This window comes from Parus major, chromosome 9 (genome assembly GCF_001522545.3).
Source record: "Parus major isolate Abel chromosome 9, Parus_major1.1, whole genome shotgun sequence".
In the NCBI taxonomy this organism is placed as follows: Eukaryota; Metazoa; Chordata; class Aves; order Passeriformes; family Paridae; genus Parus; species Parus major.
The window spans coordinates 16,386,742-16,405,807 of record NC_031778.1 but is presented as its reverse complement, the minus strand read 5'-3'; the positions used below and the strand labels follow the sequence as shown (position 1 = coordinate 16,405,807).

The window sequence follows — 19,066 nt, the reverse complement described above, 5'->3', positions numbered from 1 at the left end:
TTTGTTAATTGGTTGCCTTCATACTGGAAATTTCTGTGCCCTGACCTGTGACAGGACAACGCTGTCTGTCTATAGAATGTCTTGTTTACATTTATAAACTAGGTTTGAAAATATGCACCGAACACAATTCAATTATTTTATACCAGTGTTGCTTGGTGTCTGATTGGGACTGGTAACACTTGTCTAATGAAAACTTACCAGAGAACTAAATACCTTGTTCAAAAATATTTTTGTTAACTTACTGTAAAGCTATTTCATCACAGCAGAAAACAGTTATATTTGGTGTCAGTCAATCAGAATTGATGTACCTGAGATTTTTTTGCTGTCTTTAGTACATAGAAATATTAGTGCTTAGTCTATCAGTATTTGCAGTGTTAAAGTATCCTGAGTCATGTCTTCCAGAAGAGATTGGTTTTGATAGGACACAAAAACATTTTATTTGTACAGTGTGAGTAATCATGGTGCTCTGGTCTGAGGAGGACCTCTGAAAATCAGCTGTCTGTTATGTGGGAATAGGTGTGCTGTGTACCAGTGTCTACAAGCTGCTGAGAAGGGTTGTGTGGGAGTGTTTGGTTATTGAACATCGTGATAGAGACTTGTTCTTACTGCCACTTTCTCCAGTATCTTGTTGACTGTGATGAAGTGATCTTCATGAAAGAAGGCTGCATTACCGAGCGAGGCAGTCACGAGGAACTGATGAATTTAAATGGGGATTATGCAACTATTTTTAATAGCCTACAGCTGGGAGAAACACCACATATTGAGGTACTTGTTTATTTTAAAGTCCTCTGAATCTTGGCTATTCTGAGGTGAACCAAGTGATGCTGTTGGAAACCTGGAAAATGGCTTCACGTGTTTTCATGTGTTGATCTGACCAGTAGATTTCCTATAGAAGAATCTGTGCTTCATTAGCACTTTGTCACAGTTTGCTTTTAGGGAATGTGTGCTAGAGAGGACTCTGCTAATCAGCTTATGAGTTAATCATGAAAATATTGTAGTGTCTCCCCTGGTGATGCTCAGAGCAGGAGGTTTGTCTCTCTTATTGTACACTCCACAGCTTAATTTACCTCTGAATTAGCACAGATCTTCAACAACCTTTGTCTGAAAAAATTACTGGCTTGTTACTACTTTTTCAGTGGAGTGTGACTGAGGCACAGCAGATGTGACAACTTATCAAAAGTTAGATGGAACTGTATTTTGGAAGCATAACTGAAATGTGTGTTTTGGGGGAATTTATGAAAAAACGTTTTTGCCTTGACAGTAATTCTGTTATGAAAAAAAGTCTGTAAATGCATACTTGAATATGTGCTCTAGCATTTCAGTTGGTGCAAAAATTGTAAATCTAGAAAATAACAAGAGCCATTCAGTACACCAACATCTAAATTTTCAGCAATTTAATTTTTCCTACCCTTCTGCTTTCTTTCCTGAAGTTAATATCTGGAATAAGGATCCTTGTGTTTTGTTTTATAATAACTTACTTGTCTAAATTCTGTCTGTATTTCCTCTTAGAAAAGATTAGGAGTAGCTGAGCAGTTTAGTTTTTAAGAGATGAGAGGCTCCTTACTCACAAGACATTTAAAACATTTCTGAGATGGAAGCATTGTAAGAATATATCAATATATTGAAGCAGCTTGGTGACACATTCTCCTGAGAGATGTTTGTGAAAGAAGCGAAAGGAATATAATGCATTCCTCTGCACATCCTTTGAGGCATGAAGATGGTAGTTCTGCCATTTTAAGACTAATATAATGATAGTGAACAAGAGATTCTCCAGTCCTCATGCTTGGCTGACCTTCAGTGTCGCTGTAGACATTAGCTCATGGAAGGGACCATTAAATTGCATTCCCTATAGGATAAGAATAAATGGATGATCAGTTGGATTCTCTGTGGTTTGATCTCATGTAAAGTGTGGGAAGGCAGCCCTGAACATGGTGTGTAAGGGGTTTCAGTCCATGTAGGCTGACTCTGAACATGCAGTAACTGCCAGTTATGGGAAGATGGCTGGGTTTAGAACAGTGCTTGTGTGTGCACTTTAGTGTTTGGATATTGGATTTCTGGAAGATGAAGTTAACCTGACTTTTCATAAGTAAGCTCTCATGAAATTTCTGTAAGTGCTAGAGTGCTTGGGGAAAAAAAGCCTCTTTAAAAAATTGTGAGTTATTTTTAGAAGGGATAGGGAGATTACATCTTTCTTGCAATAGTATGGATATCATTCCTCTACCATGTACACTCATAATTTCACTGATTTTGGAAATTAACCTTGTACTCTGCCTGTATAGGTTGGTAATAGTTCAGAGTAGTAGAGGGAGGAGAGTTTAATCCACCAGAGTTGGCAATCATCTATAATAACTGTGAAGTTAATATCCTCTGACTTGAATGCTGAGCTATTCAAAGCTTTTGTCCTTAAGAGGCAGATTAAGAAAAGTTTGTATTTACATATGAAAATGTCAAAGCCAATTACTCCCAGTATGTTTAGTGTCACTGTTTTCCTGCAGATTAATATCAAGAAGAACACAAACAATTCACTGAAAAGGCCCCAGGATAAAAGTACCAAAACAGGGTCTGTGAAGAAGGAGAAAGTTGTAAAGAAGGAAGAGGAGGGTAACTATGTAATCAAATTTCTGGCTGTCATTATTTTGTACTTCAATAAGCTCAAAACATTATATACTTCAAAGTATATTGTTAATGTACCTCTCAGGTTTTGGAAGCTGTCTCAATCCTAATCACTTAGTGTGGTTGATAGGATACAGGCAGTGGGCAAAGAACATTCATTAATTCATTAAATGTAGACATCTGTACAATGTTTTTAAGTTCAATCAGGCTCCTGTTGGTCAGATGCCATCAGCACAAAGGAGCTGGTACTGCCTTGTCTCCCACAGCACCTCTCCCTCCTGTTCTAGGAGGGCCATGGGTACACTTGGCACTGGGCAGGACATGGCATTTATGGATGAAGGGAAGAGCTGACCTCTGCAGTTCTGTTTCATGTTACCTTTGAACTTCATGGTTTAAAAAGCAATACTGAGGTTGATCCTAGCCTAACATTTAAGTTTGTGCTGATAAGGCTTTTTCAGTTGTACCAGGACTTAAATGATTCCACAGGAGAAATGTGACTTTTTGAAAAACTGTTTGAGCCACTGAGTTCTAAGCATGAAGTAAGGTGTGTGTTTTTGAAAGTACTCTGCACAGTTTGAAAGACTAATTTTGTGTGTTCACAAATTTATAGGAGTTTAATGGAAGAGCTTCCTTTTCTTTACTCCCTTTTAATACTCTGTTCTTTCACAGGTCAGTTGGTCCAGTTGGAGGAGAAAGGCAAAGGCTCTGTTCCCTGGTCTGTTTATGGTGTCTACATTCAGGCAGCTGGAGGCCCCTTTGCATTCCTCATCATCATGGCACTGTTTGTGCTGAATGTGGGCAGCACAGCTTTTAGCAACTGGTGGCTGAGTTTCTGGATCAAGCAAGGCAGTGGAGTAAGTTAAATAGTTTTTCTACTCTTGTGTCTAGTGGGTTGGGGGTTTGCTCTGCTAGACAAATCCTAAGCAGTCTTGTGAGACCAAATGGTGCTTCCTAATTTAAACAAGTTCTAAGGCTTCCCAGGAGGTGGTCTCACTAGGGAGTTTGTCTCCAAAAATAAGAGGGATTCAGCAATAGGAAAGATAATAATGTGTATGATTTAATGCTGCCCTCTTGTTCTGTTTCTTGATTAGTCTAAGAAGAGGAAGTGAAAATATGAAAGGGGCCAACAAGCTAATTTTAGTGTTGTTTTTTGTTTAAATGTGATTATTATACCTAACAGGATAATTTTTGTTAAAATATGGCTTTGAGTTCAAATGTCATATCAAATACCAAATATAATGAGAGAAGACACAAGGCAGTTAAATTCCACCACATGTAATGTATACATGCTTCATTCTTGTCTTAACCAACCTCTAAAACCTTGAATTTTCTGCAGAACACCTCTGTGACTTTGGGAAATGAGACTGTCATAAGCAACAGCATGAAAGATAACCCTCACATGCAATACTATGCTGGCATCTATGCACTGTCTATGGCAGTTATGTTGATTCTGAAAGCTGTTCGTGGTGTGGTCTTTGTAAAGGTATGTGCCAGTGCTGGCATTTGTCTCTCCCTCCTCCTACTTCTGCACATTGCTGTCACTGTGGCTCTTTTGGTCATCTCCGAAGAGAAACTTTTGAACCAGAGTCAATCATGTTATGTAATGTTTCCATAGCCAGCTCTTGAGGCTGCACCATGTTTCTGCTAAGCTTCTGCCCAAATTAAGCTTCCTCCATTGGTTGGAAGCACAGAATGCAGTAAAAAATCTCTTACGGCTGGAGAGAGAAATTAGGTAGAATATTTGGGTGCCAGAGGAGAAGCAGTGGCAAGAATATAACTGCTTTATAACCCTGCAATGTTTTCTTCATTGTCAGGGAACTCTCAGAGCATCCTCAAGGCTCCATGACGAGCTCTTCCGACGGATTCTGCGTAGTCCCATGAAGTTCTTTGACACTACCCCCACTGGGAGGATCCTCAACAGGTTTTCCAAAGACATGGATGAAGGTATCTCTCACTGTGTGCCCTGTAAATCCCCTATTCAGACCTCCCAGGGAACTCCTGAATACTCTCCAGTTTGTTGCTGTTGGGATGATTGTACCCTATGTCTGTTGCCAAAAGTGCACTTGGAAAAAACAAAGCAGGAATTGGGATATACCTGGGTTATGATTCTAGAAGGCAGCTGGTAGCTCAGGTCTGATCATTCCCTTATGAAGGAGGAAATGTGCTGCTGCTGTTGTACCTCCAGGCTGCACATGGGCTCTCAGCAGCTAATGCAGGAGCAACTTAAAGCACTAGAGTGAAGCTGATGTGCAGCAGAGGTGGTAATTAGGTCAGGGTTCCATCAGTGCTATTTCTGCAAATGGGAGTAATTAGATGGCCAGCAACTCAGAAGGTAAAAACATCCCAATGAAAATGTACATTTTTAATTTGAATAAAGTAAGAGAAATCACTATCTTTGTTGCTGATGTACAGCTCTACTAAGTTGATTTCTATAGGGTGTTTTGGTTTTTTGTACTCAAGATTTTCCTCTTTTCCTTCCATTTCACCAGTTGACGTTCGTTTGCCGTTTCAAGCAGAAATGTTCATCCAGAACGTCATCCTTGTGTTCTTCTGTGTGGGGGTGATTTCAGGGGTGTTCCCCTGGTTCCTGGTGGCAGTGGGGCCCCTCATTGTCCTGTTCACAGTTCTGCATGTTGTGTCTAGGTAAGTGCACCAGCTGCTTTGAGTGAAAGTACAGATACTTTCACCTTCAAGTACAGCATAGTGGTTGGCATATGGTGGTTCTGCATGAAACTCAAAGTGCTTCTTTCCTTGCAGAGTCTTTATTCGAGAGCTCAAGCGTTTGGACAACATCACACAGTCTCCATTCTTGTCTCACATTACATCTAGCATCCAGGGTCTTTCCACAATCCATGCCTACCACAAAGGACAGGAATTTCTGCACAGGTCAGTCTAGATACCTATCTGGGAATGGTGGAGCACAAAGCTGAATGCAGCAGCTTCTGGGATTTAGAAGGATTTATTACTGGGGTCTGATGGATCATTGGTTCTTTGACTGAAAGTTGCTTTTCTGGGAAAAACAATTGGGAGAACAGAAGGAAGGGTAAGGGAAAAGTGGGAAGATCATTGGTGAGGGAATTTCAAACCCAGCCATCATGTTTTGGTTTGAAACTTGGTCAGTGGTGAGTCTTCCCACCCTGAATTCTGATACTGAAACAGGAATTTAAGTAGGTCTGATGTTTGTAGAACATCAGGCTCATGGTGTCTACTAACCTTTGCTGTGTTTGTTTCAGGTACCAGGAGCTGCTGGACGACAACCAGGCCCCGTTTTACCTGTTCAGCTGCGCAATGCGCTGGCTGGCTGTGCGCCTGGACATTATCAGCATTGCTCTGATCACAACCACTGGCCTTATGATTGTCCTGATGCATGGCCAGATCCCTCCTGCCTATGCTGGGCTGGCCATCTCATACGCTGTGCAGGTGAGTGTGACCACATACTGTAATACTTAATTTCTCTTTTCATGTAGATGATATTTTTTTTATGTAGATGGTATTTATGATACTGCTAATACCATAATTTTGAGCAAACAGGATCCAGCGCTGGCTCAGAGGAATTGCAGGGTTCTGAGCGCTCGTCTTCGGCTGCTGTTTGGCCTCTTCTGCCTCCTTGTGGCGCCGAGGTGAAATTAAAGCGCTTAGACACCTCATACTTAAAGCCATTGCTCTTGGGAAACGTTTCTAAAGCTGCCGGTTTCTCAAGGGATTCATGAGATATGGTGATTTTAAAATGAACTATTTAATTAACTTGCTTTGAACACTTTAGTTGTATGATGCCCAATGTCAAGAGTATCAAATATCATAGAATTCTTTAGGTTGGAAAGCACCAGTAAGGTCATTGAGTCCAGCTATTACCTCAGCAATTCCAAACTCACCATTAAACCATGTCCCCAAGTGCCACATCTACACGACTTCTTAAATACCTCTAGGGATGGCGACTCCACCACTCCCCTGGGCAGCCTGTTTCACTGCTTGGCAAGAAATGTTCCTAACATCCAATCTAAATCTCCTCTGGCACTACTTGAAGTTGTTTCCTCTTGTCCTATTGCTTGTTAAGTGGGAGAAGAGAACAAACCCCAGATGGCTACACCCTCCTTTCAGGGAGTTGTAGAGAGTGATAAGATCCCCCTGAGCCTCCTCTTGTCCTGGCTGAGTTCCCCCATGTCCCTCAGCTGCTACTCACAGGACTCCAGACCCTTCCTCAGCTCTGTTGCCCTTCCCTGGACATGCTCCAGCACCTCAATATCTCTGTTGTATTGAGGGGCCCAAAACTAAATACAGGGTTTGAGGTGTGACCTCACCAGTCCTGAGTAGAGTCACTGCCCTGATCCTGCTGGCCACATTAATCTCTTAATCCAGTAACCAGTCACTGTTCTAAAAAATTTTTTCACCCCTTCAGTTAACAGGGTTATTCCAGTTTACAGTCAGATTGGCTTCAGAGACAGAAGCTCGTTTCACCTCAGTGGAGAGGATTGATCACTATATCAAGGTAGGACTGTAATGCATTCAACTGCCTGTTGTGAAATTTTGTGTTGTTTGTGTTATGTTGCTGGCCTCAGCCATAGTCTGCCTTAGTACAGAATATATGTTCCTGATCTTGGAAAGGCACTAAAGCCTGTGCTGTAATACTGCAGAGTGAGTTTGTTTTGTGAAGTCCATATATCAGCACAAGGGGGCTGAATGGCCCCAGAGCTGGTAGATAATTAAACCTAGAGGCATTGCTGGGTTTAGGTAAGGCTATTGGAAGTTTGCTGACACAGTAAAGAATGGAGAGTGTGAAAGGAGTAACTTGGGGATTCAACACATTATTTTACAGCAAAAGGATGGTGTTCTGGCATCCTTCATTTCAAACCTAATGGAATTCCTTCATTTAAGCACAGATAACTGTTACTTTATCTACAAGTAATTCCACTTCATCCTAATAAGCGTGCTTTTCCACAGCTGCCTTACGTAACATATTTCTATATGCTTGAAAAGTCAAGGAAATGCTCTTTCTGTAAACATGAGAAATGTGCTCAGCTGAACATGATAAATGTGCCAGGCTAAATGCTTAGCAAGCTACTCTGATTATCTGTAACCCTTTCTTTGTAACTGGGATTTGTGTGTGCAGAGCTGGGCATAGGTCAATGGGGAAAGTGTAGCCAGGAGAAAGCCTCCTCCTGGGTCTGCTGTGTGAAGTGAAAGGCTTTCCCATTTAATGTTCCCTGTGAACCTCAGAGGAAGATGGATATATGTATTTGGTAAATCTGGGCTATTTAGTAGTTGATCTTTGTAGCTTTTTTTAAAGCCTGTGGATTTAATCCATGGGCTGAAAAACAGAGAAGAAAAAAAACCCCTAAACCTCTCCCCTCCCCCAGTTAAATAAATCCTCTGGAGGCATCTAAGTAGAAAATTTCTGTATATGGAGGACTTGGTGTCCACACAAGTTGACAACTGTGCCAAATATTGTATCTCTCACTGGGCTGAGATGGGTTTATCACAGTTAAGCCCTTAGTGGGAAAACCTACAGTTGTAGGCTGTTGTTTGGGCCTTTTTGAAAGATATATCTCTCATTCTATATCACTATTAAGCAATATTATCTGTGATTTTAAAAAAAAATTAATCTCTAGACAGCCATTTATGAAACTGTAGAACTGGTTTGAAGCTGAAGTGAGGGTGGGTGGCCAGTGAAACACCATTGAGGTCCTGTGTTTTACCAAGGCCCAGGCTTGGCTTTTTTCAGTGGGGGCTGAAGGTTGCTGTTTCGAGTACCAAGCTCAAAGAATTGGAGCACTATCATAGTAGAGGGCTGTTTTGTCTCTCAAACCCCTGGTGTACAATTAATCTGCCTCTAACTAGATGTTGCAGATGTCCACAACTGAAATCCTTGTGGAATCTCTCAATGGTCAATGTAGGAAATGAGTGTCTCTAGAGGGCAATTTATTACCTGTTCCAAGTATTTATATTAGAATGAGAAAAATAGCACTCCAGAAATGCTGTTTTATAGCATTTGTAGAGATCTCCCTTTGTAGAGACTATAAAGGAGTTGTCATGGTCTTGTTCAGTTACATGAGGTGAATCCCATGACAAGATTGCTGCCATTCTTTGAGGGTGCTTGTGCCAAATATGGGAAAGTGACCTTGACTTCACTCTGAACATGCTGTAAAGCCTTGTCTGGCTTTCAGAGGTTCTGCTTTTCTGTTTAATCTGTGAACTGCCCAACAAGGGGCAGAGTAAAATAGCAAAAGTGAGCAGACTGGAAGAGACTCAGTGATTCAGTAGGATGGGGGAACATGAGGAGGAGAAGGAAAAGGATGGTATTTACTATGTTACTTGGACAATCTCTTCTGTGTCAAAACCAACAGTAGTGACCCTGGCATGGCATAGCAAATGAGGCATAGAAATGCAGCAGATTTTGCATCCAGTCTTTGGGAGTGCCATGAAACTCAATAGGATTGTGCTAATAAATAATAGGCCTAAAATACATTTTGAATTGCATTGAAGAAAACTACTCTTGTATAGAAGGACTGATGTCATTACTGAGGCAACCGGAGGGGAATTAACAGTGCGGTCAGTGTAATACAGCAAACTTCTGGATCACTGGGCCCACATCCAGCCAAACAGCTCATCATGAAACTGACATAAATTATCTGGGCTGAGTCTGCAGGGAAGACTGCTGAAAGCTGCAGCTGATAATTTTCCTTTGGTGCTTTGTTTACTGGAAACTGAACTTTTGTATTTTTGTTTAAAGACCCTTTCTCTAGAAGCTCCTGCTCGAATTAAGAATAAAACTCCTCCTCTGGACTGGCCACAGGAAGGTGAAGTTGTTTTTGAAAATGCAGAGATGCGGTACCGAGAGAACCTCCCTCTAGTACTTAAAAAAGTGTCCTTTACCATCAAACCGAAGGAAAAGATTGGCATTGTGGGGAGGACAGGCTCAGGTAAGGAAAAACACTAAGCAGAGTTCAATTATTACTTCCATAGAATAGATTGGGGCAGTCATATTGGTTCTCATCTGTGTGTGAGTAAGTTGATGGCACAGGAGGGGTTGAGCACTCTGTCAGTGGAGGTTTCCATTCATGTCTGTACATAAGCAAGATCCCTGTAATGAGCAGTGAAAACAAGTTTCCATTTAAAGCAGAGGGATAATATCCTGCTATGCTTGAACCAGTATGTTGATCATATTTAACTCCCCAAACCACTGACCAGCACAAATTGGTGCCTACAAAGTGCTCATTGCAGCTTGTCTGACTCTTGAAAGATTCTGTACTGATGCTGCAGCCAGGTTTGGCTCTGAGCCATCTCAGAATTCTGTAATTTGAGGAATCCAAACCCCTGTTTCTGAGACTTAAATCAACCTCAAAATGAGTTTCTAAATAAGTGATTTATTGTTGTATTGGGTTTTTGTGTCAGGGTTTTGGAAGTGGGGTTGGGGCAGCACTCCAGGGAGGGCTACTTTAAGGAGAAATTAGGAGCTAGCCCCACAATTGCTCAGAAGTTTAAATGCTGAACTTCAGAACTTAGCAGAGCATTGCTGCCAGGAATTTTTGGTATTTAAAAACTTCTTAGATGTGGACAGATTTTAAAATGCTTTCTCATCTGAAAGCTGTTATGATTCTGTAGAAACACCAGTCTTCTTTTTCCTGTCTCATTTTTAGGGAAATCTTCCCTTGGAATGGCACTCTTTCGTCTTGTTGAACTGTCTGGAGGCTGCATTAAAATTGATGGAGTGAAAATAAATGATATTGGCTTGGCAGATCTTCGGAGCAAACTCTCCATAATCCCTCAGGAACCTGTGCTTTTCAGTGGCACTGTGAGGTTAGTAAGAGCATAAGAAGACAAGAAGGGACTGAGCAATCTTCCAGCTTATACCTGAAATGCAGTAGGTGCCCAGTGAGGTGGTAGCTCTCAGGCATCCTAGCTTCTGTTCTGGTTTTGAAACAAAACCCCAAAACACAGATGAATGTTTTTAGCTGGCCTTGTGCAGCACTGGGTTTGATCATCCTGTATGTAAGCCTTGCTTCCCTTTAGATGTGGTTGAAGTTTCAGTATCTTTGTCTTCCATCTCTACTCTTGTTTTATGGCTCTTCTAACTTCAGTGTGCTGGGAACATCTGATTTCCTTGGCAAGGAAGATGTTAGTGGAAAGCCAGATGGGAATCACCTGGATGAATTAGCACACTGCTGGTTTTCCATTCATTGCTGGATTAAAATTCTGCTTGTTTTTTGGTTCCCCTTCCAGATCAAACTTGGATCCTTTCAATCAGTACAGTGAAGAACAAATCTGGGCTGCTTTGGAAAGGACTCACATGAAGGAGTGTGTAAGTATTATGTGCCCTGGGAGATGCATGTTTGCATGTGACTTCCAAAGCAACATAATCTGTTAGAAGCTACTTTAGAGGTCTTTATCTAAGCTTTTTCCCTCTTGTTCTCTATGCTTTATTTAACCTTTTTTTTTTTTTTTTTCCCCATGATTTTATCAGACTGATATTTTTGGTATTTTTGGAACATGCCATATTCTGTGGGTTTTTTTTTGTATATAGCATAGCAGTTCTGCTTCATCACAGGAATTCTTAGGGTGTTAAAACATTTCAGGTGATATTTTTCTGTATGTGCCTTCGATGTGCATTCTGCATTTCTGTTTGTGACTATACATGTCACATATGCAAATTTATGCTGAACTTAAAACCTTTTCAAGGCCCTCTGCAGCAAGTCTTGCTGCCATGGCATTTCCAGTTCTTTTTAAGTCAGGTGGCAGGTATGCCTATGGAACATTGGCTGCAGGAATCCCTACATGGACTAGGTTCACTCTGTCCTCCTGATGACAAAGATTGTCAGGAGATGTATTTGTGTTTATATGATTTTGTGCAGTAGTCTTAAGATTTTTGCCTCTTCTTTCCCCCACAGGTTGCACAGCTGCCTATGAAACTTGATTCAGAAGTGATGGAAAATGGGGAGAACTTTTCTGTTGGAGAGAGACAGTTACTGTGCATAGCTAGGGCTCTGCTGCGTCGCTGCAAGGTGAGCACAGCAGGGAGGGAAATAGCTGGAGATACCAAAATTATAGGATTGAACAAGCCTTTTTTGTGCTGGATTCTTTCTGTCAGAGGAATCACACCAATGATTATTGCAACCCAGACAGAGGTGTAAGGTTAAAACAACCAGGAAGGTGTCTGAAGAAGCCAGCTCCTGGAATGTCCTGCCATTGAAAAGGCATTGCTTGCAAGTGCTAATGATAGTGTCTCAGACTGGCCTAATCATGTATTCAGTGTCCTGTTACTGGGGAGCATCAGATTCTTCCCTTCTTCCACCTTTTTGTGAATATGAGCCAAGTGTTTTCCTTCTACATGATGCTCCACTAAAATGTGGGCTCCAAGTGGAATTTGGGACCGTGCTATGCTAGCCAAGTGAAAGATTTTCAAGGAATGGAAAACAAACAATTACAGTAAGAAAGGACTTTTGGATTGAGATTGACCAGAATGCTGGTTTTAACAACCTTTTTTTATGAAATGTGACATATCATAATATTTTAAAGTTCACTTTGCATGTTTTTGAAATCAGACTGCTCAGCAGAAGTTACTGCTGTCTCTGCAGTACCTGCACAAAGCATGTCCAATTCAGCTTTGACAAGAAATCACTCCAAATTGGTTAGGTCTGAGGGGAAGAGATTTCTTATCCAGCATAAGAAAGCCATTAAGCCTGGTCAGTATCGACTTGTTCCAGGAGGAATGTCACCACCAGGGATATGTCAAATTAGTTTACTGGTAAAATTTATATTTGACATTCACCTATTGAATATAAAATTGAAGGTAGTAGAAACTTGAGGCCCAGGTCATAACCCACATGTAGCTGTGACCATAAAATGTAAATGTCATCCATAGGCTTTGTTGAAAGCAATTACATAAAGAAAACTGAAAGGATACTTGTAAAACCTGTAAGGCCCAGAACTCTGTAAGGATTGCCAGTTGTGACAATTCTTGGAAGTGGCCATTCTGCCTACTTTATGTATTTTTATATTCAGGGAGGGAAGGTGTGAGCATGGGTAACAGCCAGGATTCTGTGCTGTTTTCAGATATTGATCCTGGATGAAGCAACAGCTGCTATGGACACAGAGACTGACTTACTGATCCAGGAGACCATCAGAGAGGCGTTTGCAGACTGCACTATGTTAACGATTGCTCATCGCCTGCACACGGTCCTGGGCTGTGATCGGATCATGGTGCTAACACAGGGACAGGTGAGCAGGGAGGTGTCTCTGCCTCTGGTCTGGTGATGCCATGTGCAGACTGAACTGAGGGATCAGCTGCACTACAGGCTAGAAGATCCTGTGTTCATTCATATCCTTGGTAATTATACTCCAACAGAATCAGTTGCTGGCTGTGGCAAGATCAATGACAAAAATTTTTTTTCACACCAAGAAAGTACCATAGAATAACAGTCTGTCTTTAAAAATCTTTTTGAGACTTTTTTGTAGGTTAATTCTAAGATGGGTAATAGCATAAACATCTCTGCTGGGGCTCTGTGGCAGTCTCCCATTACTTTCATAAAGCTCTGTGCCACCAAGGACACCTATGACAGATAGTTTACCTATTTTTCAGGCTTCCATTTGGGAGCCATAAACAGTTAAATGCAAGAACATTGGGCAAGGCTCTTAAAGGTAGAGAAGGCAAAAGCCCATAGCATCTGCCTCTGCCAGAACCAGAGGTTTCTTCCTGGTGGGCTAGTTCGAGTTTATGAGCCAGTTTGAAGCATTCCAGGTTCAGTATCCATAAATGCAGGTACTTTCACTGCCTGGTGTCTCATCTAAAGATGACTGCTGTGTTTTCTATTCTTTACCATCACAAGTCCAAGGGGTGGGAGTCAATTCTCTGCTGAATTTTATTGACATATTTTACTTGCCTTGTTTGATTTCAGGTAGTGGAATTCGACACCCCGACTGCCCTTCTGGCCAACGAGAACTCGCGCTTCTATGCTATGTTTGCTGCTGCAGAGAACAAGGTTGCTGTCAAGGGCTGAAATTCAGGGCAAAGTCACTTTAATTTTGGAGAGCTACGCTCCCTGCCTGTGGCAGGCCAGCTCTTCCTCCTCCTCGCAGATTATTGCCTTTTCATCTTTTAGTTTTTAGCACAATGTGTCAAGTCAGAGAGTTTTTAAAACCATGTCAGAAGAACTCTTCATGTTTTTATTATTGTATTTATTCCATATTACTAATTTTTTGTTATTAAATGCACTCTACAAATGGCTCAGGGAGCCATAGTTATAAATGTATCAGAGGCCTATAATGAAGCTTTATACATGTAGCTATATCTATACATAATTCTGTATATAGCCTATATTTACAGTGGAAATGTAAGCTGTTTATTTTATATTAAAATAAGCACTGTATTAATAACAGTGCATATTCTTTTCTATCATTTTTGTACAGTTTATGGTACCAGAGATCTGGCTTTATCGGACTGTATCAGACAACATTTTGTCTTTTACAGTTCGTCTTTTCCTAGTGCTGGATTTTCTGCGTGTCTGAGTGGAAGTGAAGCTTTGCAATAGTGTCCTTTATTGTCACATCTTTGTCTAGCGCAGCAGAGAAGAGCTCTGTGGTGTAACTATTGCATTGTAATTTATCAAAGCTATTTGGGGCATTGCTGATGTTCACCACGGCAGGGGCTGCTGCTTCCCATGATGCTTTTCCAAAGCAGGGTTTTTAGTGATCCGAGTGGAAAAACCACTCCTGGGTCACATTAAGGCCTTGTATTTTCTCAGTGTCCTGACACAGTATTTCTTACTGTATCAGCAGAGTTTATTTTAATGCAAGCAAGCCCAAGCTCTTCCTGCTTCGCTAATCTAACACAACCAAAATCTTACTGTTTGTGGAATGATCTGTAACAAATTAATCATAAGGTTCAAATCATACCCTGTATGCTGGCAGGAAAGCCTTTTCAGAATTGCTTCAGCTGACTGACTCTTTACCTTGAAGCTGCTAACACTCCTCAGAGATTTAGGTTGGCTTTCACTGGCATGGGTACCACTAACTCTTTGTTCTGCTCACTTATACTAAGATTAATCAACATCGATATTTCCTGTTTCTTTCTTGCACACTTGTTAAGGAAGCAGTCCTCGACCCCACGTCTTCTGGAACCTTAAAGGGGTTCCTGTTGATCAGGATGTAACACTGGTGTAGGACATGGTTTTCTTACTGTAAATGACCTACCTCAGGTTACTGGGTCCTGCGTAGTGCGTTGCCATGATCACTGTACACCATCCCTGTTTTTTGGGACTTGTGGCCCAGGGGGACACAGTCGCTCCTGTGATAACCGTGACTTATTGAATGGTCAGCGTTGCATGTCTTTGTCAACTTGGACATTTTGTAGCCTTAGCATGTTTGCAAAATGTCTCATTGAGGCAGAAATCTGAAAAGTAAATAAAACTATTTTGGGTTTTGTAAATTTTATTGGCGTAAGTGGTTTGTTTTGGGCACATAAAGAACTTTGCACCTTTTTGAGCCTTTAGGAACAAGTTTCCAGGATTTTTTTTTTTCCTCTTCTTATGCACCTCAGTCTGATCTTTCATTCTTCAGAGTAAAGGTGTTTCTTTAAAAAAGAAGTGTACACTTTTAAAGTGTAGTGAGTGATTTTTGTGCCCTCCAGCATGGGGGTAGCTTGCAATACATGTATGTTGAGTAGTACAGGGAGTAATAATTTATAGTCCAAGTATTCAAGCCAAGTTGAAGGGCTGAGGTCAGGTGGAAGACCTTTCTAGGCTCAGATTTTCCATTTTCTTCACCTGAAAGCACTACTGTTTATAGAGGGACATGACTGCAAAGTCATAGAAGCATTTCTACCTAGTAGTACCACAGGCAGATTGTGGTATTAACAGAGCTTGCACTTAACTTGAAGTAGAATAAAAAGCATTGTTGTGATTGTTCTTAACTCTTGTCCAAAACAAGAATTAAGGGGCACAGACTTTACCCTGCTCCCAGGCTTGGAGTTTACCCCACGGACTTTCAATAATTTCCGTGAAGGAAATGAGCTAATGTACCTGGTTCTGCATGCTGCAGGGTCAGTGTGTGGCTTCACTTCGCAGCTAAGGCTGAGCTAATGGCAGTCTGGGAAAAAGGGGAGCCATCCTGATCTTATCCTCCTTCTTCTTCCAGGCTGGGACTTCCTCTTCCCTTCCCGATGCCAGCAGTGGCTCTTGTGTGGTCCAGTTCAGAAAGCTAACTTGCAGAAAGCAGGAATGCTGTACAAAGGAGGAGACAGGAAGGCACCACCCACAGGAAGGGAGGTGAAGTGAGGCTGCTCTTTTCAGTAGGTTCTGGCTGTAACAGTAGCATAGGGGGAACGGAACAGTGAGGGGGAACGGCTCAGCATTCACTGCCCCAAACTGCTGCTTCCCAGTTACACTCTCCTAAAGAGCTGAATCCTTACTGCAGCTTTGGTCACCTGAAACAGCTCAGCAAGGTGTTAAGGGTCTGTGATGGAGCAGGTGAACAGTCATCTGTGAACAGCAGGGATTATCTCAACCATTTGTTAAACCTTGGCTGTGGCACTGTTACTTTGGAATTAAAGACGGAGACTGACAGAAGGAAACGTTCTTTCTGTTGTGATCACTTATGTGCTTCATTTGGCACTTGTCTCACAGGTGTACTGAATTATTGCTGCTCACAGGGGTAGCTGTAATTTTTTTACTGGCTTTCATCCTGAACCACAGGAGCAAGCAAGAGGCCTGGCTAAAGGCCCTGTCACTGAAGGGGAAGGAAAGAACATTAATATTTATAAATGGGACTGAAATATCTTTATCTTTGGAGCATTCTGAAAGAGGTTGATAATGATGATTGGAATGTTCAGGAGTTGGATTCTGCTTTAGAATTTATAGTGTGATATCCAGAGAAGACTTCATCCTATCAGGAATAGAATAAGACACTAGGATTGGGATAGAGACTTCCTTAAAGAGATCCTACCCAAAATAGCACGGGAGATAGCACATGCTTCTCTTCTGGTTTAATATCAGCTGGCAACTAAGCTCCACACAGTCCTGTGGGATGGGGGAGAGAATTGAAAGGGTAGAAGCTAGAAAACTTGAGAGTTGAGACCAAGACAGTTGAATAGGGAAAGCAGGAAACCACGCAAGCAAAGCAAACTATTCATTTCTCATTGCCCATGGGCAGCTATCTCCATGAAAGCAGAGCTCCATTGTGTGTAATAGTGATTTGGGAAAACAAACACCATCATTCTGAATGTTCCCTCCTTCCTCTCCAGCTTTTATAATGCCATATGGTCTGGAATATCTCTCTGGTCAGCTGTCTCTGCTGTGTCTACTCCCATCTCCTTGAGCACCCTCAGCCTCCCTGCTGGTCAGGTGGGGAGCAGAAATGTCCTTGGCTCTGTGCAAGCCCTGCTCAGCAACAGCTATAAAACATCTCTGAATTATCAACGCTGTTTTTAGTACCAACCCCCGACACAGCTTGATACTAGCTACTGTGAAGAAAATTCACTCTATCCCAACCAAAACCAGCACATTTTACAGCAAAGGCTGTGGCCCAAGACCAGCAGGTGTGCAAGATGAGAGAGATTTGCCTGGGATAAGTGGTTACTGTATTGTTCTCTGGAATTTCCATTACGTCAGTTTTGCTTATTCTGTCCAAACACAGTGAGTGCAGCTGATCCTGATTCATTATCAAAAGCTTAGAGCCTCTTCAAGAGAATGTGTTTCTGCTCATCTCATCTGATGAGTGGACACACTACACTTGCTTGGGACTTCAACCAAAGCACAGGTAGGATTCTTCTAAAATTACTCTGCAGTTAACATGCAGTTAGATTGGCGTAATCAGAGTCTAAAGTTGTCCTGGCTGATGACATTTCACCTTCTCTGTGGTGAAGGTGTGCAGGGTCAGATCCTGGGGTTGCTGGGGCTGTGCTTTGCCCATCACCTGTAGATGAAAGCCAGGTCAAACAGGCTTAGTGCATCACTGGAAACAAAACTGGAGGAAGCTGAATTTTTTCAAGAGGCAACTGGTGTGAGAGGAGGTATCAGAAGGATAAAAGCAAGACATTTGACTTATTAAAAGAAGACATGGACAGCAAAAATGGCAGGACAAAATGTTTTTCTTAGTTACAAGGGGGGTTATTGCAAAGGCAAAATTTATTTTTGAAGGTGGTTCAAAAGAACACTGAGAAAGTGTGGAGCGCTGTACGCAGCAACCAAAGAGCCTGAGTGCTAGCTCGTTAATTTTTACTGCAACAGTAGCATGTGTTTTACTATATATAAGTGATTACACAAAGGTTTTCTTTAGCTTCAGGTCGGTGGAGGGTGATACTGTGATTTGTTTAACCCTTGGTTGAGCGTGTAACCGCAGCCACAATTTGCTGAGGCCACAATTTTTGCCTCTGGTGTGACGATGCAGTGGAAACTGAGCTGGAATTTGGTGCAGATGCTGCAGTTGTTAGTAAGGTTTGGGAGGCTTTTAGAATGTACCACTATGGATTCATTAAACCCACAACCATGTGAGAAATGTTCCTGTCTTGTCCAGAATATGTGCCTTGGAGCCTCATCAGGCAGTGAGGTAGGCAAAGCATAACCGTGAAAATTAGAGTGAAAATAACTTGCAGAAGTGTCATTACATGGGGCAGAGACCGTGCTTCTCTTTGCCTGGGGGGAGTGCAAATCACAGTTACTTGCACACATCATCTTCCTTCCAGCTTGCTGATTCCTGCTGTTGCCATGCAGAGAAACAAGTGCTTGTACAAAGCTGATAATTTTGTGGTTTCTGTCCTTTCCCATTTAGGAAGGCAGCAGTAGAGGGTGTGTGATTGATTGCCTCGACTTCTGGGGAAAAGTACATTATGTATGAGCTGGGCTCTGGGGCCAGTTTGCAGTGAGAGCTGGAGGCAGGAAACTACAGGCAGCCCAGCTGGGAGAGAAGGGATTAAAAAACCGGGTGTGTATGGGGTGCAGGGAGAAGGGAGGCTGTGTAGGGTTAGCTGTGAGCTCCATGTGGGTGTGTGACCAGGAGGAGTGAGGAAGCCAAACTATACCGGTGGGATGAGGGCGCAAGGATCAGCTCTGCTGGAAGCCGTGGGGTGTAGAGGGTTTGGGGCTGCTTGTCGTGGAGCTGGGGCGGGGGACGGTGAAAGTGAGACATTCGGGCGGTGCACTAGGAACAGCGCTGGCTGTGAGGGGACACGAGCGATCCGAGCGGGGCATTGTGGCCATGCCAATGGCCGTCCCCAGAGCAGGAGAGGTGGGATCGGTGTGTCCGAACCAGGCACCGGGGCTGGCCTATGGGGAGAGGAGGGAAACTCTGCGTGGGCCGGTAAAAGCTGCCCTGTGAAAGGGGCACGGCCGGATGGAGCCGCCGGCGCTCAGAGCGGCACGCGCGGATACCCACGCCAGTGAGTGAGGGAATGAACGAACTGACGAACAAAATGCACGAGTGAACGCTGTTCTCCCCCGAGCGCTGCCGGTGTCCGGAGCCGTCCCGG

At 42.5% G+C, this 19,066-nt stretch overlaps 2 protein-coding genes across 3 annotated transcripts in view; both read left to right on the top strand.

Moving 5' to 3' along the window:
* The window catches only part of ABCC5 (ATP binding cassette subfamily C member 5), a 42,818-nt gene extending 27,782 nt beyond the window's left edge, over positions 1 to 15,036 (top strand). The window contains exons 15-29 of one of the 2 annotated variants that reach the window (XM_033516594.1): positions 622 to 765; positions 2,496 to 2,601; positions 3,283 to 3,467; positions 3,950 to 4,096; positions 4,428 to 4,557; positions 5,103 to 5,256; positions 5,371 to 5,499; positions 5,847 to 6,033; positions 7,010 to 7,099; positions 9,341 to 9,530; positions 10,248 to 10,407; positions 10,831 to 10,909; positions 11,496 to 11,609; positions 12,661 to 12,825; positions 13,503 to 15,036. In XM_033516594.1, coding sequence (XP_033372485.1) covers positions 622 to 765; positions 2,496 to 2,601; positions 3,283 to 3,467; positions 3,950 to 4,096; positions 4,428 to 4,557; positions 5,103 to 5,256; positions 5,371 to 5,499; positions 5,847 to 6,033; positions 7,010 to 7,099; positions 9,341 to 9,530; positions 10,248 to 10,407; positions 10,831 to 10,909; positions 11,496 to 11,609; positions 12,661 to 12,825; positions 13,503 to 13,604 — 2,082 coding nt within the window. In that variant the 3' untranslated portion in view covers positions 13,605 to 15,036. The remainder of the gene's footprint in view (positions 1 to 621; positions 766 to 2,495; positions 2,602 to 3,282; positions 3,468 to 3,949; positions 4,097 to 4,427; positions 4,558 to 5,102; positions 5,257 to 5,370; positions 5,500 to 5,846; positions 6,034 to 7,009; positions 7,100 to 9,340; positions 9,531 to 10,247; positions 10,408 to 10,830; positions 10,910 to 11,495; positions 11,610 to 12,660; positions 12,826 to 13,502) is intronic. The other variant, XM_033516595.1, reaches the window with a different exon arrangement.
* Positions 15,037 to 18,930: 3,894 nt separating this feature from the next.
* The window catches only part of RNPEPL1 (arginyl aminopeptidase like 1), a 21,521-nt gene continuing 21,385 nt past the window's right edge, over positions 18,931 to 19,066 (top strand). Inside the window, exon 1 of the mRNA XM_015637085.3 lies at positions 18,931 to 18,976. Coding sequence (XP_015492571.1) covers positions 18,931 to 18,976 — 46 coding nt within the window. The remainder of the gene's footprint in view (positions 18,977 to 19,066) is intronic.